Here is a 16,645-nt window from a genome sequence, read left to right as displayed (position 1 = left end):
CTAACACGAACACCTTTTAATCTTCTGTCAGCTGGCATCAGAGCGCTAATTTGACAAGCCTACGGGAGACTAATTATGGGACTTTTTCTAATTGTACAAAAAGGAAGAAACAAATGAAGGGAAGGTGAACTCAATTTTCTTTGAACTGGGTGTTTGAAACACAAAGTGGCATGAATTGAACACTCCTGCTCTCAACAGTTTCACCTCAACTTCACTTGTATTTGCTCTGCCTCTTTATTAAAAACATTAGACAGATGGGGCTTCTAAAGGATGGGATCTGATAAGGTTTAAGATGAGGATACAGGGACAAGAATAAACTGGTATAATCAAAATCTGCTGATCGTGGATGTTAAAGACGAGCATGCATAGTTTGCAGACTGTTCTTGGCTACTTTTTTGTGGAAACCATAGAGCTCATGCCTATGCCAGTGTCACATAGCAAAGCATCTTACCCTGGCTTTCTATGCTGCATCCATCAAATATTTAATTAATGAAATTCAGTTTCCCCCTTGTAAAAAAAAACGACATGTAAAAGTTTTACTTCAAATGTTGAGAACCTGAAGTGTGGTGCTTTGTATTGACAAGCGTTTTAGATTGAGTCAAAGTTTTTATTATTAATACACAACTATCTCCACTTTATAAAACAAGCAAATAAGCTCTTTTAAGAGACAAAAATGGAAGAAAATCGATAAAATCCTCCTGTCCGACACTCCTGGTACCTTGTCATCTGCATCTTTCCTTGTTCCGAGTGGCAGGGGAGATAATGGGTGCAAAACTGTACATCATTGTGCTGCATTGCTCGTGGCTTGAGGGTTAAGAAAAGAATCAGTATAATCAAGCAGATTCTGTCAATCATGCTGACCTACATCACATAAATTTACCACACGCTGTTAGATTCTCTGCCTGAACTCGAGACTGGACACAGTGGCCAGTATTAAAATTATTATGTACTGATGAGGTGAGTTCCTTTACAAAAATACTAAAACAAGCTTTTATTTTAAAACACTAAACCAGAAGTAATCATGTTCTACTTATGAGGACACAGAACGCTCCACCAAGAGTTGAAGTTCAGGAAAAAAAATGTTGACTGATTCATTTCCGCTTCGGGATCATGAAAAAACACAGAACATGTGACCTGTGTATCTGTTAAAACATGGTAAATATGGCTCACTATTTATTATTTTCCTGTCTTTTTAGCCAAGACATGATTTAGCCTAGGGAAAATAGGGGAACTTTCTACTCTCTTGATTCTCTGCATGTGTACCAGGTGCTCATGCAGGCAGTCTGGAAGCCCTGACTGATCAACATGCACACAAATGAAAATTAAGCCATGGCACTGCCAATAGTGTGTCTCATGCCCAATCTAAAAAGGGGATGTGCAATAGCCACTGTCTGGCATTAGTACCGTATAACATCAAGAATGGGGAAAATATATTTCTTTGGTTAAAATCTTCAATATATTTGAAATATTAAGGAAATATATACATTCACTATTTCTGGTACAAAAACAGAACTCTACTTGGTTAGTCATGTCTTGCTGGCCAGCTCTGTAACTCTGAATAATGTAAAACTTTATTGAGAAAATAGCCAAATACCACGTTTTTATCTCTTCCTGTACAGACCTGGAAAGCAGTGTCTTAAAAATAAAATGCAGAGAGGCCTTTCTGCACAGCACACAGCTTGTGGGAAATGATATAGCACCTGAGTTGCAGCATATCGCCTCAGGAACACATGCAGTCTGTTATTAGGTCTTTGTATGAGGGGCAGGGTGACCCGCCTCAGCCTTCTACCAGTATTCAAGCAGATGTTCTCCCCTACTGTTTGCTAATTGTTGTTTACCATTATGATGATGACTGCACTTAGCACATCAGACCATCAATCATGGCCTTTTACAGATGTATATAGAAAAGTCATAAATATACGCTTGTGGCACCCAAAGTTGTTACCATTCCTTTTGCATTCAGCCTTTGTTGTTATAATGTGCTGTACTTTCCAACATCCTACCACATTTGGAGTTAAGTGAGCCATAACTTTGAGGAACAAATCGTAAGTGGAGTGTTGATTTTGTCTAATGAGACAAAATGTGATGCAACTCCTTCTCAGTGTGCTGATTGAAGGTCTGAATGTGGCTGAGCTCTATGAAGAAAAGCTCTAAACACTGTGCCTAGGCTTTTCACTGTTCAACCTTGTGGCTAATATGTATCATTTCTTTAGAAATATTTTCACCCAATGAAGGCTGTTTGGTAACCTGGCTGTGCAGTTTAATCATACAAATATTTTTTCAGCGATTTAGGATATCAAATTAACTTTACAAAGTCAGGTTAAGGAGTATCTAAACCCTTAGTCCACTTAATCAGCTATAAAAAAATATATATATATATATATATTTATAGTGATTTAGTAGCACCATTGATAAGTTATGGTACAAAACTTTGTGGTAAAACGTGCAAACAACTGCCCTCTACGGGTTGAAACCATCTAGTTCAAGTGAATTTTTAAAATTTTTTAAACTTGCTGATCAGGTACTCTGTTATGAATGGGATGCCATCTGTCCCGACCACAGAGCTCAACATTTATCGCCCACTTTTCCCACAACCATTAACTTCAATAGTAACAGACCACAGCGGAAATCTGTGGACCTATCAGTCAGAGACGATGCTCTGACCTTCTAGGACTGTGAATAAACCATGCTTTTCAGAAAAAAGGTAGATTATATATTTGCAGGGGTGTAAGGGTACAAAGGTGGATATATTGACAACAAGAAATAAGTGGATATCCTATGCACACCTGCATATAGCATGCAGTACACCACTATGTTTGTCTTCTACATGTTTTTTAAAGTAAACGTGCCTTTTGAAAAAATAAAATAAAATTGTGCAATAGCTCCATTAAGTGTTCGATGGTGACCACCACTTTCCTGATCTCTTTTTGGCCTCAAGGCATTCACACTGATAATGCAGCCTAAAAACTATAAATTAAGAAGTATTTTCAGCCAAACCAGCACTCCAAAAAAGTTTGTGGTAACCTGCGTCTTTAAATATCTGTAGTGATGGCTGCTTAAATGGGCTGTACTTTTAATGCCTGTATTTTTCATCTTTAAAGGTGGCTATGGCTTAGATACTGGGGCAATTTGTCAACAAGTATGCAGTGCTAAGACTTGCAATGTTGTAACTGCAAGTGCATGCAGTTTCCACTGTCACACACTAAACATGGCCCAATGCAACTGAGATTCATCCCCACTGCCAGTGAGTTTGGCACCATTTTTTAACAATTTTCCCCCTTGTTATGTCATAACCCTGCATTTAAAGAATGAACCATGTGAAGCGCTGGTGTGATTGAAAAGACTCCTCCGTAAGGACAAAAAGGGACGGGTGGAGGAGGGTAAAACAACTTGCAGGTTGTGAGTCACAGCAATCACCGGAGGCTGAGATTTCAACTGCCTGTTATCAGTGTTAATTTTGGCGGCTGTTTTGAATTTAATTTTAGTCTTAGTCCTTAAATTAAAATGCCTTCAGGTTTGTCACATTTTAGTCATTTTCACATAATGTAGTCTAGTTTTAGTCAACTAAAACTCAAAAGAATTTTAGTCCAGTTGAAGTCAATAAAAAGTCCTTAAATTTGAACCTTTAATTATTTTCTTTGAACTAATTTGATGAACCAGATAATAAAGTTGATATAACTGTAAATCACTCAAATTAACATCAATACTTTACATTTTGAAATACACTACTGATTATTCACACAGAAGAGAAATATCAGATTTGTAATGGAAGACAAAAAGGAAATTACATTGTAGTCTTGCTTTTTTCTCCTATATGAAAGTAACTTTGTTGGAGTTTTTATCTTCAAACATTTTTTTATGCTAATCTTAGTCTATTCTTCTTTATCAGAAAAGCTTGTTGACTAATGTTTTTATTCTGTTTTAGCTGAAAAAATTATCACTGGTGGCACAAACGCCATATGGTGAAAACAGATGGTCCAACTGCAAGTTGTGGACTCTACTGAACAAAATGGAAACGTACACACAAGAAGAAGGCCCAAACCTTTCCCCTTTAGGATACATCAACAATAGACCACCGGTATACACTGGGGGGACTCACAATCCAGATTATGCAGTGGGTTTTCAGTCATGTCAAAGCATGTGCTCTTAGAGATGGTAGCGACCGCATGTGTAGTTCTGATGGCACATGTATCAGTATTTTACACAGCCATATTGGTTGCATTTAGATGGCAAACAAAGTAACAACCTGTTGGTTATACACTGGATTTTGTATTTAGTAAGATCTCGCTATTTGCTGTTTGTTTGAGCACTTTACAGAACATTTTATACCAACCCCACTGTATGTAGTTGCCTGTTACAACTCAGTTGATGCTAAACTCGAGTCTGGTCCAACACATTCTGATTATGATCTTTGGAGTGCTTACCTGTGTGACACTGTTCTTCATGGTGGGTGAGCGCTGTTTGCGGGTGGTGGTTGTGGCCATAGTGGTGGTTGTCTCCATTATTGTGGTGGACATATCAGCCAGCGGTGTGGTGGAGGTGGTGTCAGTAGTGAGCACCGACGGTACATCACCAACCAGCCGCAGGTTGCCCTGGGTCTGGACATTGGGGTCGCCTTCGGCTGCCAGTTTCAGCACCTGCAGGCCGTTGTAGTACAGGCCTGAAATCTGGCCCTGGAAGTGGCGTCCCTTCTCTCCACCACCACCAATTTTGATGAACGCCTGGCTGTTGAAGATAGTCAGCTGGCGACCTAGTTTGTGAGAGAAGGTGTCCAAGAAGATGGAGAGGAAACAGCATGGAGAGAGAGAGGGAGGGAAAGAGAGAGAAAGGGCACAGAATACAAATCAGTCACGGTCCCTTGGTGAGCTTGCACATGAAACTCAAAGTAATACACAGTCATGGGGTGAAACAGAGGAGATAGAGGGACTATTTCAATCACATGGGATTTTCCCCCGCAACACTTTAGAGAGATTGGACCCTGGTTACACAGGTGGAGCCATTATGGAGCTGGGCACGTGCCACTTCCTCAGAAAGGTAGCGTGAATGTGGCAGTCAAATAAATTGCAGGGCCAGCTGCGGCTTGACCCCAAGACTGAGGGTTCACAGCAAAATGCATCTCATTTGCCCTGAGATGGAATATATTAGAACAATGCTGAGCCTGTGTCATTGACCTCCAGTGCACCTGAGCTGCACAATGATAAAGTAGCTCTGCCAGCGGAAAAAAATCTCGCCCTGATCTGCCATCCAGAGAAGGAAAATAAGATCCTCATTGGAAGGAAATGTTTAATTCAGCAGGGGCCGCCCCTCTCTGCGGTCATTATCATTCATCTGGATGGATAGATAGATGACTGGAGGATAGGGTCAACCATTTAACCAGGGTCCAATACTAATGTGTTACTGGGACTTGTGGTGAAGGGGTGGAGTGCTGACAGGTGTAGTTTTTCCCCTCGTATTTTCCCCAGCTGATGTCTTTTTTCACCACATATTTACATCCTGTCTCTCTCTGGGGACATCCCAAGATAGGCTTGGACTGATGCAACTTTGACCCCATATTGTGATTGGGTATGACTGAAATAGAGCATAAAGGATGGGGTGTACTGTTGCTAGCGACTGTTGTAAAAATATGGGATAAAAACAGACCAGATGAGGTAATTACTTGGAAGAGAAGGAGGAAGAAGACATAGAGTTTTTTATGGATAAATCAATCCTTGAAAGAAAAGAGGGACTGTGTTTGTTTGTGAAATGGACACTACACTAATGCGTGCATGTGAGAGCAAAAATATAGACTCTCTAGAGATGTTCATCTACAGACCTATGAAATGAGAGACCCCTCTGTCCTGATGTGAGTCTGTGCGTTCATACAGTTGCATTAATGCAGATTTGTTGCTGACTTTTACAGCAGCTTCCCTATACATATGTTGGCACATCTGCACCCAGTGTCATTTGCTGACAGTGTCTTCTGTGTGCAGTTTTGTGTAATGATAACAAATGAATCCTGAGAATTTCTTTTGAATCCAGCCATTGTTTGATGATGGGAGTAAGAGCCAGTAAAGACAGACTTCCACCCATCAGCAAATACAAACAGGGGACGAGCCAGGGTCCCATTTGTTTTCAATTAAGAGATGAAAGGGTGCTTCATCACTGTAATTATGATTTACTCTTGGCCTATAGGGGGGCACTCACTCTGACATGTGTAGCACTCAGGTGGGTGGAACTATCAGAAAATTAATCCCTAATAGTGCACTTGCATGTTCATTATGATGTAAAACAATGAGCTGAATTTAAGACATCAACTCTAACTCTACAAAATAGTTAAATGTTTTGGCATCAACATCCTGGATTTTATCTTTTTAGCCAAAAGTTACCTAAATAATACAAGAGGTTGTCAGACATCATTCATAATCTACAGTAGTAGTTGCCATCAGGGATAGCATGCACAGAATAATGCCTTTTCATTCCATATTTCACTTTAAATGAGACTAAATGTACTAAACCAAAATCATACTTCTTGAATGTCATTTCAATTGATTAGTGAGGAAAATTTTACTGGACTGAAGTAAAGTGAGGAGTAAACTAATTTTTTTTTATCTGCATACATTTTCATGTCTATTCAACAACACAAGTTTCACTTTACAGGCGAGTTAAGATTGTAGATTATTCTGTTATAAACAGAATCATAGCTGATACAGCAGGTTGGCTTCAAAAATGGAATGTTTTATCCCATAGTGTGTCATAATGAATGGTAATCAAGACCAGATCTGGTATGTTTCTCTGATAAAAAGTCTAGCATGTCTGATTTTTCTCTCCAACTTCTTCAGTTTGTTTCATCAGAGATGTCTACCATTGACAGCACAGGGCGTTGTGCGCACCAACGTTTTCGACCCAAATGATGAAGCAAAAGAAGAATAAGGTTCGTGCTTCGAGCCAGAACTATAAGGCAGGGGATAACCACGACTGACTGAAGAAAGAAATGTAGAGATATTAGACATGCATCAGAAACCTGGTGAGTATATAGTACTGAGTAGATGTAATAAGGTATATAAACTATCTTATCTAAATGAGCACTTGCATTACTTTCATGTTTAATGCTTAAGTACGATGTACAGTTAAGTGTAGTAAATAGAGCATGTTTGTTTTCAGTCTCCTTTCCAGGTGTTGTTGGTCATAATGAACGGTCAGATACCACTGGCTACTCTTGTCTACAACTCAAATTTGTGGTTCTAAAATTGCCCAATCTCAGTGCAATTAATCTACAACAGTAAGCATTATAAAGGACTGGAAAATAATCAAAAATTAGATTATATCGCAATATTGCCTGCTGCAATTTTCAAATCGCAGAAAACTTTCACTGCAGCAGAAATGGTATGCATTACATAATCACGCAATCATTCAAGTGCCACTTTTTAGAATAGTCTACAAACAAAATCCTACTCTCCTTATTTTTTTGAACTTTTCTTATAAAAAAACATGAGAATGACAGAGAAAATGATCACTCCCTGCAATACAATTCACATCCAATTTGCAATATGAGTCAAAATCATCACAAAAAGGTATTTTTTCAAAATTGTTCGGCCCTAGTTTAATCTAATATTGTGTTGGTTATGATATAGAATGATTTATTTCTTGTGTTTGTTGAAAAATAAATAAAAGGAGGAACTTAAAGAATAATTGCACTGGGTTAAAAAAAATCGTAATAAGATTATTTTCCCAAATCGTTCAGCCCTGTCATTACAGTACTTCCACGCATAATATAGTGATATTTAAGCTGATATTGGTAGGGATGCAAAATGTTATTGGCCTGATATGGGTATCGGCAGATGTCAAAATTTCTGCTGTTACTTACATCCGATATTTTGGCAGAATATATCAACTGTAAAATTTGGCCATATATACTAAAAAATTAGTGGAGTTCTAGGCTGGACCAACAGACATATGTTAGTTAAGATCCTTCTCTTTATTCATCCTCACTCTTTAAATTTTAAAGTGTATTTTGAGAAAAAAAGGTTGTTTCTTTTCTTCCTCACTTACCACTTAAATTGTGTTCATTGTGAATCTTTAGTTATGTTAAACATACTTAAATATCGATATCTGTATCAGCTAAAATGAATCTGTAAGTATCGGCATATCGGATATTGGCAAAAATTCAATACCATGCATCCCTAGACATAGACTTATACTCACACAATTATTGTGGTGTGATGAAAACAAACTAGTGAAATGTTCGTCTTTTGAATTCCTCTACTTATGAGGATTTGTACTGGTGAAGTATCAGTCTCCAACTGATGCTCTGACTAGCGCCAGGACAGTCGATCCTGCTTTTGAAGAGACAATTGTGGCCCCTGTATGAAGGATGTCAGCTCCACCAGCTGAGCTATACCAGCATTCATCTACAAGTTTTCTATGGAAATGCTGGAGAGATAAATCTATTCCTCTGAGACAGACCATTACATGCGTCATCCCATTACCAGATCATTAGGCCCGTCAAGGGCCCACGAGGGAGCCAGCTCTCGTCCCTTCACTTCATAATGATGAGACTTAATGTCTGGCATATGCACTGTTGACATAATAGCTGAGTCTCACTCTATTATCTTATCACTAAGCATGTTTGATGTTGGAGGGAATGGAAACGGACAGATTGTCAAATTGTGGACATCAGTGAGGAGAAAATACCAGAGAACTATCATGCTTGTGCTCCTGTACAGGAAACCTAAGAGCATCACACTTGGAAATACACATGAACAGCCCGAGCCCACTGTATCCCTGGTTCCTCCTGTCAGCGTCCTTCAACAGAGGACACATACATACTGTCAGCCCTGAGGGTCTCCTGTTTCAAGCGGCCCCAGTCGGCCCCCACTCTCCAGTTAAAGGTGACACAGTGCAGAGAAGTTGAGGCCAAACTCCATCATCTATACTCCATCATGCTGCAGTCACTCTTCTTGAAAGGGCTGCTTCATTGTGGTAAAAACTATAATCATAAGTATTGTGGCTGATATTGAGATCCCCATTATTTAAAGCCTGAGTATGTAACATTCGATCAGAGCTGTATATAATCAACCCCACTCCCCCCTTTCTGTTCTTCTCCCTGTTTGAGCTCCGTAGCTCTGCCCCTCTTCTCACATACCTACTTGCGAATGTGCATGTCCGCTGAATCAAATACTGACGGTGGCAAAGCTCTCGTGGAGTGGTTTTGCGCCGCTTTTCCACTGAAATCAATGGCCGAATCACAGGTAAGAAAACTGTTCATCTCAGTATGAACAAATTCTCCAAAGGATCGAACACTGCTGGTAACTCCGCCATTGTATCAACTTTTCACTGAGCTGAGAGGCGGAAGCGCACCTACTATAGCAGCCAATAGGAACCCTCCCTCTGACCTAAGCCTTGATTGGCTGCGAGTGCTAGCCTCGTCATTGGCTGGAATGTCATCCCTTGCTGGTTTTCCTCAAGTGAGAGTGCAGCGCGAGGAGGCGTTGCAGAAGTGTGTTATTCTGCAAGACTGTGACAGGTTGTGTTGTTTTTGTGGGCATCTGGCACTAAAAACTGGCAGCCTCTCATATCTCCATGGTCCAGGGAGCTTGTTGGATGGATGGTTACATTGTAAAACGTTTCCTTACAAGCCATATTTGTATTGATTGCAGGACTTAAGGAGTTTTTACCTTTACCTTAGTATCTTTGTATCTTTAGTGCTTGGTCATAGACCATTTTGTGTATACATTTCAAATATTTAAAAAAATATGGCTTATTGTTGTGAGAGGCAGAAACAAAATCTGCTAGTTCAAGATCCAGCTCAACAAAACCAAAGTGTTTCCATGTAACTGAGATTGTTCTACCTTTTTGTTAAAGGTACAGCATGTAAAATTGGGAATACTGGCAACATTTAACTCAATTCTAGATTATAATGCAACTTTCAGTGGAAACCAGTGGGAAAAAAGAAAACTCATAACTGTTCTGCATTCCAGTTCTTCTCAAAACTCAAACTTTCCAGGATGCCAGTCGGAGAAGTAATCCTGAATTCCCCCTTAACTTGGAAACCTTGAGGAAATTTAATACTCTGAGTTATAAATTCATAGTAACTGGAAAGTAGTCATTTCAGGTATGATGTTATTCCCAGCATCTACATACAATTACCAAAGTAAATGGAATGCAGCATTAGTTAATCCTTATGTGGTACTGTAGGAACATGACAGAGCAGAATGGTGGAGTCTATGAAAGATGATCCTCTTTGACCACTGTATCACTTAAAGGCTTAAGTTGATGCAGTAACTGTTTTCATGTAATAAGTGAATGAACACCAGTTTCAACAAATGTATAAATGTTTAATTTTTACAAAGTTTTTCTGCTATATATTACACACTATACCTTTAAATGCATAGTATGAAAGTTCTGCCACCAGAGGAATCTCAGTCAAAGCTTTCATATTTTTTGTCCATGAAATTTATACTAGTTCACAGTACTTATGCTACCTTTTACCCATAAATTCTACAAAGTCCAGTCCATGCATACAGCATTCTGTCCATGCTACAGTTTTGCTCTGACTGATGCACTGGTGCAAGCTTTCATCCACTAAATCTATTTATGAAGCACTGCCCTGACCAGCTGGAGAAGAGAGATCACAAGATTACTGCATAATTGTCAGATCTTGCAGTAACAACAAAGTTCAATGTAAGAGCAGCATGTAAACAACAAATTATTTTGCCTTTCTGCGGTTGATTTGCTGTTCAGTATGATATCAATTTTGCATTTATGTTTTGGTCCTACCATGGGTTAGTACATTAGGAAGTTCTAAAGTTTTTTTGAAAGGGTATGTGGTGTTATATAATTCCTTTGGATTTCCAACTCAAAAAGTATTTTTTCTCAATCATGGTGTGTTACTACCTCTGTAACCCTCAGACCCACTGATCACCTGTGGCACCAGCAGTGAAGTAATGTTGATATAGTGATGAGATTTACAAGCTGGAGTTCTGACAATGGGAGTGAAGCAGAGTGGCACTTCTTGCATGTGCATAGGAGGGTAGGAGTTATAATTATTAATTAATGTAGACTTTTAAGTGACAAAAGTTCTGCTGCTTTTCTGTCATCTTCTTAATCTCTTCAATTTTCAAACCAACTAAAGTTCCCTCTGCTCCTCCCTTAAATAAAAGTGAGAGCCGTTTTGATGAGAGGGGGCTGAGCACATGCTGTGCTGTAAATAAAGAGAAGGTGCACTCCTTTTCCCCACATGACAAAACCTGAGGACAAAATGAGCACTGCATGGCATGTGGCACAGTGATCCTTTCATTTTCAATGGTATTATTTCATGATTGTGGTAGACTGGAATTGTAACTGAATTAAAAATTGCTTACCTAAATCTACCTCTTGATTTACCAAAAAGGAACAGCTACTTCATCTCTATGTGTGAGCAGCAACTCCCAAAGTCAGAAGATGATCTGTACAGACAGGACAGTTTCCTCCTCCGGAGTTTAGGGGTATTGGTGTCACTGTGACGCAGCCATAAGTAAGCCATATTGACAAGAGGCTTATGATTATGATGCAGAGTAGGGGGGATTAGCTTTACCTCTGAAACTGTGTGCACATGCTTCGGCATAAAGTGACATTTTTCTGTCCAAGGATCCGTGGGCTGACCTATTTAATCCCGCTCCGCTTCTAGAGCATGTGACAAAGTCCTTCTGCTCTTAAAAAAAGTGCCAGCAGACAAGTCTTGTGCGCTGCAGAGCATCATTTATGCGCTCATCTCGTCTGAGACAGAGCTAAAAAAGAAAAATATTGTCAGAAAGGTGCCCTCCAGACTAGATGAAGGGAAATCAGTGTTTGTTTTCAGAGCTGTCTATTTGGGATGAGACTCTAACAGGCCCTGATGAAGTTATTGTTTCAGGGTCTGCCGGGTCAAATCAAAACTGACATGCGGTTTTAGAGCCAATTTTGTCTGCGGGCATGAACGGGGTTGTTTGGAAAGATGGGGGAGAAAAAGAACCCTCTGCATGACAAGCAATCACAGCGCTTAATATGACGGAGCTGGATGTGGCGCTGCAGCAGAGGAAAGGGTGTGTCTATAATAACTTATGAAACATGTCAGCGAAATGACCTTTCTGTGTGTGATAGCTGGCCTTTTCAAGTGGTGTGTATTTTCCCAGTATTTATTTACATATGCCCTCCCTTTCAGTGTGTTTCTGCAGCTTACTGTTTGAAATAGACAGCACAGCAGACGGGGTTTGCACATTGATGAGGATCAATTGGTCCAGTTTGGTGTGGATTGGGTGGCTGCTGCCTTTGCCTCACTCCCCTGGGTTGTTAAGGTGATAGGCATTTAATGCGCAGAGGCTTAGGATGGGATAGGAGGGGCCGGGATGGTGGTGGCAGGCAGCCAGCCGCTCATTATAGCAGGCATTCACTGCTGTACACAATGCCTTAATTAACTGCAATGCAGAGAGCCTAATGGTCAGGCTTCTACACTGAGCTGCTGCAAACACTGAGCTGGGACCAAATCTAAATACAACTATCCTTCTGTTTATCCCCTGATCCCTCCAGGCTACCTTCCTATTAGGGCTGAAAGAAGTGACCAGGAATACATATCTGAAAGTCTTTTCAGACTCTACATTGCTCCTCAATGATCAAAGTCCTCATCGATACTGCTATCAATACTTTCTACTCATACAGAAAGGCTGTTAGATTGACTGTAGATGCATGAGTTTTGCATTTAAAAGAATTCTAATGTCTGCCTTATACACCTTACAAAACAAGCATATTTCTCCTTCGACTGGCTGTTTTTATTCAAGGTTCTTGCCAAACATTAATTTTCTTCTGATGACCTTTTGTTTACATCCCCCCAGTAGTCATTTTACCAAGCTGACATTAGAGACACCGTAATGTAACATTAGGTCACTTTATTTTATTATTAAGAGCTTTGAACCTGCTGGTGTCTACACAGAATTCAACATTGGATTTATATTTTTAATAAACAGTGCAGGGGGAGCTTACTGCTGCTGTGTTGGTGGAGGATAAAGAATAACCTGCAGCAGATGAGTTCCTGCAGAACGGTTAACTTTGATGCTGTAGAGTAACTGGTTTGCAGCTCTGTTATATTTAAAAACTTTACTAGACAATTTCTTGTGCACCAGGGATTTTATTTAAATGACATGGGATCATGATCCATGAGACAGGACAGCTGTATCAGTAAGCTTAAAGATGACTGATATTAAGGTTTCAAAAGATGCAGAACCAGGAACAGGGTTTTGACCTCCAACAGGGTCACATTACCTGTATCACCAGTGTTTGCTAGTCCTAATGTTATGCCATACAATGCTTGTTAAAAAATTGGCTATTGATATGGAAAATGCTTTGCTTAATACTCTATAAGATGATTTGCAGGCATGTAATACTGACATTTTAAGCTTTCTTAGCCTTCTTTATGCAGAGAGTACACTGCTAAGATTACTGAGTTATTCATTTAGAAATGGTTTCCAGTAACAGGCCCTTTTGCAGTCAAGGCAACAATGGGAACAAGTGGGACAGATTGTGTGACATCACATGTAAAATATCAGTACCAGTAGTCCCAAAAAGGTTATTAAATTCAGAAAAATGTGAGGAGGGAAGGTAAGTTGCAGTTTTTAGAGTACTTTGTTCTTGAAATCCCTATTAAAGTATGGATGAAAACACTCAAGTCCACTTCACAAGTTTCTCTGTTAGTGAACATTCTTGAGGTGATAATTATTTAGTTTGACAGAGTGACTGGCATTTGTATTAAGTAGACTAAATCTATTTTGTTGCTTTCACTTCTATTGCTCAGCTAGAATATCATTATTGATTATAGAGATGCACCGAAAATTCGGCCACCGAAAATTTTTGGCCGAAAATGTCCCAAAAGTGCATTTTCGGTTTTCGGCCGAAAGACTTTTATCGCCGAAACAACAAGGCCGAAACACAACGTTGTGATAATGAAAGCAAAAACCACGGCCAGCACTCGCTTGGTGCAGTGGTTCTCAAATAGGGGTACGGATACGTGAAGGCACTCCAGGGGGTACGCGAGATTTTAAAATACATGCCGGCTATTTAAGAAAAATAGCGCCTTGCACGCCAGGAGTGACACGATGTTGCGATTATATTACGTACATTCCAAAATCACATCCGTGCTGCGAATGTCTGCGGTGTGTTTTCTCTGTCCTCTGATAACAGTGATATTTATTGAAGCAGAAGATAAAAGGAGGTTTGTCCCTCTCTGTCCTTCACACTGTGCGTAACGCGGCACTTTTATGCACAGCCAAGCTGTCAGTGCTGTTTTTTTTTCACGGTTTCATTCACTGTGCCAGCCAAGTTTGTATGAGGAAGGACTGACTTTTCATTCATTCTATGTCAAATTATAATCAATAAGAGTTATAATATTGCACAGCTGAGGCTCGCGGTGAGAGGAGTTAACTCTCTCCACAGCACACAGACTGGCACACCTGTTTGTGTTCAAGACTGTTCAGAGGAGTCATTCAGCTGGTTGATCTGGAGCTTTTATAAGTCCTATGTCTGAGGTCAGAGGAGACTGTGTTGGTAAATATTTCACTAAAGTCCTGTTAGTTTAGAAACAGCTCCAGCCTGTTAAAGAGGGAGACAGGCAGCAGGCAGCCCGACATGTCCATATGAGCGCAAATGCGCTACTTAAATATCCGCAGCAATGTCGCGCTGCGAAATGATGTTGCAGGTGAGGAAGCTTGCTTCGACTTGCTACAGGTTCTAAATATTTTGTGTAAATAATTTGCATGAAAAAATTGCGTGTAGAGTGTAAGGACCTTAAGTTTATAAACTGGAGTTAATATTTAGTATGCTCTTAAATTTAATGACCCTAAAACCCCCTGAGTCTCCCCCATGGCAGGATGGTTTGACCCACACTGGCACATGCCTGTCAATCACTGTATTCACAACCTCCCCATTCATAAAAAGGTTTATGATTTATTTTTTTGTGAAGAAATGCTGATATATAACTAAGTTCCTGATTTCAGTTTGAGAAAAGAGAAGTCTTTTTTATAATTTGTTTATTATTTACAGGTTTTTAGTTCTTTCTAACTCTATGTTTTTATTTCCAAATTGTTCCAGAGAGACCACTGCAGCCGAGCAGAGTTTTGCACACTTCTGGGTTTAAAGGCTTTTTTAGTCACTGTTTTCAATAGCTACATTAATTTGAATTCCCACATTTAGAGATGAGAAGATGTACCATGACTTTAGTCATGCATTTTTAATATTTAAAATGTATGAAAAAAAAAATCTAATATTTGTAATTTGAAAGTGTTTATCAGTTACAAAGTTTGATAAATCAGACGGCTGTCACAGCACTCTTTAAAGTCTTTCTTTTTGGCCAAAAAGCTTTATGCTGTTTAGGGGGCACTTGGCTGAAAAAATACTTCACAAGGGGTACATGACTGAAAAAAGGTTGAGAACCACTGATTTAATGTATACATGATTTTATTTTATTTTATATTGTGTATTGTGTGAATGAAGTGTTTGATAAATATTGACATAATTTTGTAATTGTTTTATTCTTTGAAGCATTAATATTAATTTTTGCAATTGCAATTAATTTTAGTGAGGTTAGTACACAGTCATAGCCATAAATGCAAAGGTACTAATAATTGGCATAATAATTTCTTTCGGTGTTTCGGTTTTCGGCCCTGGTTTCCTTATTTGCGGTTTCGGCCAAGAATTTTCATTTCGGTGCATCCCTAATTGATTAGAATACATATTAGCCTAATGACAACAGCGACACTCTCATTGACCACTGTAGTGAGTGATGTAAAAGGCTGATAGAAGAGACAGTGCCCAGGATTTATCTGGTCTACACTAAGAATGAGGACAGACTGGCAGTTTTATGTAAAACCACATAAAATAAAATAAAAAACTCAAACAATAATATACTAACTAGACCAAAGACTTTATTGTAGTTCAGTTGGAAATCTGCCATCCACAGCCTGTGCAAAAAAAAAAATTGGCCCTTTAAAAAATGATGATGATGAATCCTATATCCCCTGTGACATGGACAGGCACTCCAGATGATTTGATTTTTATGACTCCAGGCCAGTGACAGCAGAGCCAAAACCATCAGGTTCAAGAGACGCTCTCTAACCTTTGCAAAACTGTCCACCCTGAATCAAGGATAAACAGGTTCAATTTCAGAGGTTGCAGGTCAAAATCAGAAGGCCTCATGTTTATCCCTTTTATTTAAAATAAAATTTCTATCACAGTAAAATAGAAACCACCTCAGCCGTTCTTCCTCACCAAGTAGCCTACCGTTTTCACTTTTATCAGTTATATAGTGGTAGTCCTAGTTCTGTCTTTTGTGAAATTAATATTAACAGCTGCTAGTTAGCATTAGTGTCCTGCTAACAAGTGATTCTGGCTCCTTGTGGTTCATTATAATAAGGTGATTCCTCATTAACTCTGCTTTGTTTCTCTCTTTGTGTCCATTTTGAAGCTCTCCTCTAGATGTACATGTTTCATAAGATCCCGAGGAGACAGCCACCTGAAGTCATTACATTTCCGTTTCATGCAGCAGGGCCATCTATACATCATCCATCCATCCATCCATAAAGATTTATAGTGCTCTCCCTCTTTTAGTACTGTACATTCTCCACCTAACTCTGCCAGTCCCTATTACATTAAATCCACACAGTAT

At 39.4% G+C, this 16,645-nt stretch overlaps 1 protein-coding gene across 1 annotated transcript in view; it reads right to left on the bottom strand.

Moving 5' to 3' along the window:
• The window catches only part of LOC121504980 (neurexin-1-beta-like), a 311,753-nt gene that overhangs the window by 27,383 nt on the left and 267,725 nt on the right, over positions 1–16,645 (bottom strand). The window contains exon 6 of the mRNA XM_041780094.1: positions 4,425–4,750. Coding sequence (XP_041636028.1) covers positions 4,425–4,750 — 326 coding nt within the window. The remainder of the gene's footprint in view (positions 1–4,424; positions 4,751–16,645) is intronic.

This window comes from Cheilinus undulatus, linkage group 22 (genome assembly GCF_018320785.1).
Source record: "Cheilinus undulatus linkage group 22, ASM1832078v1, whole genome shotgun sequence".
In the NCBI taxonomy this organism is placed as follows: Eukaryota; Metazoa; Chordata; class Actinopteri; order Labriformes; family Labridae; genus Cheilinus; species Cheilinus undulatus.
This window is presented reverse-complemented; position numbering and strand designations above follow the sequence as displayed.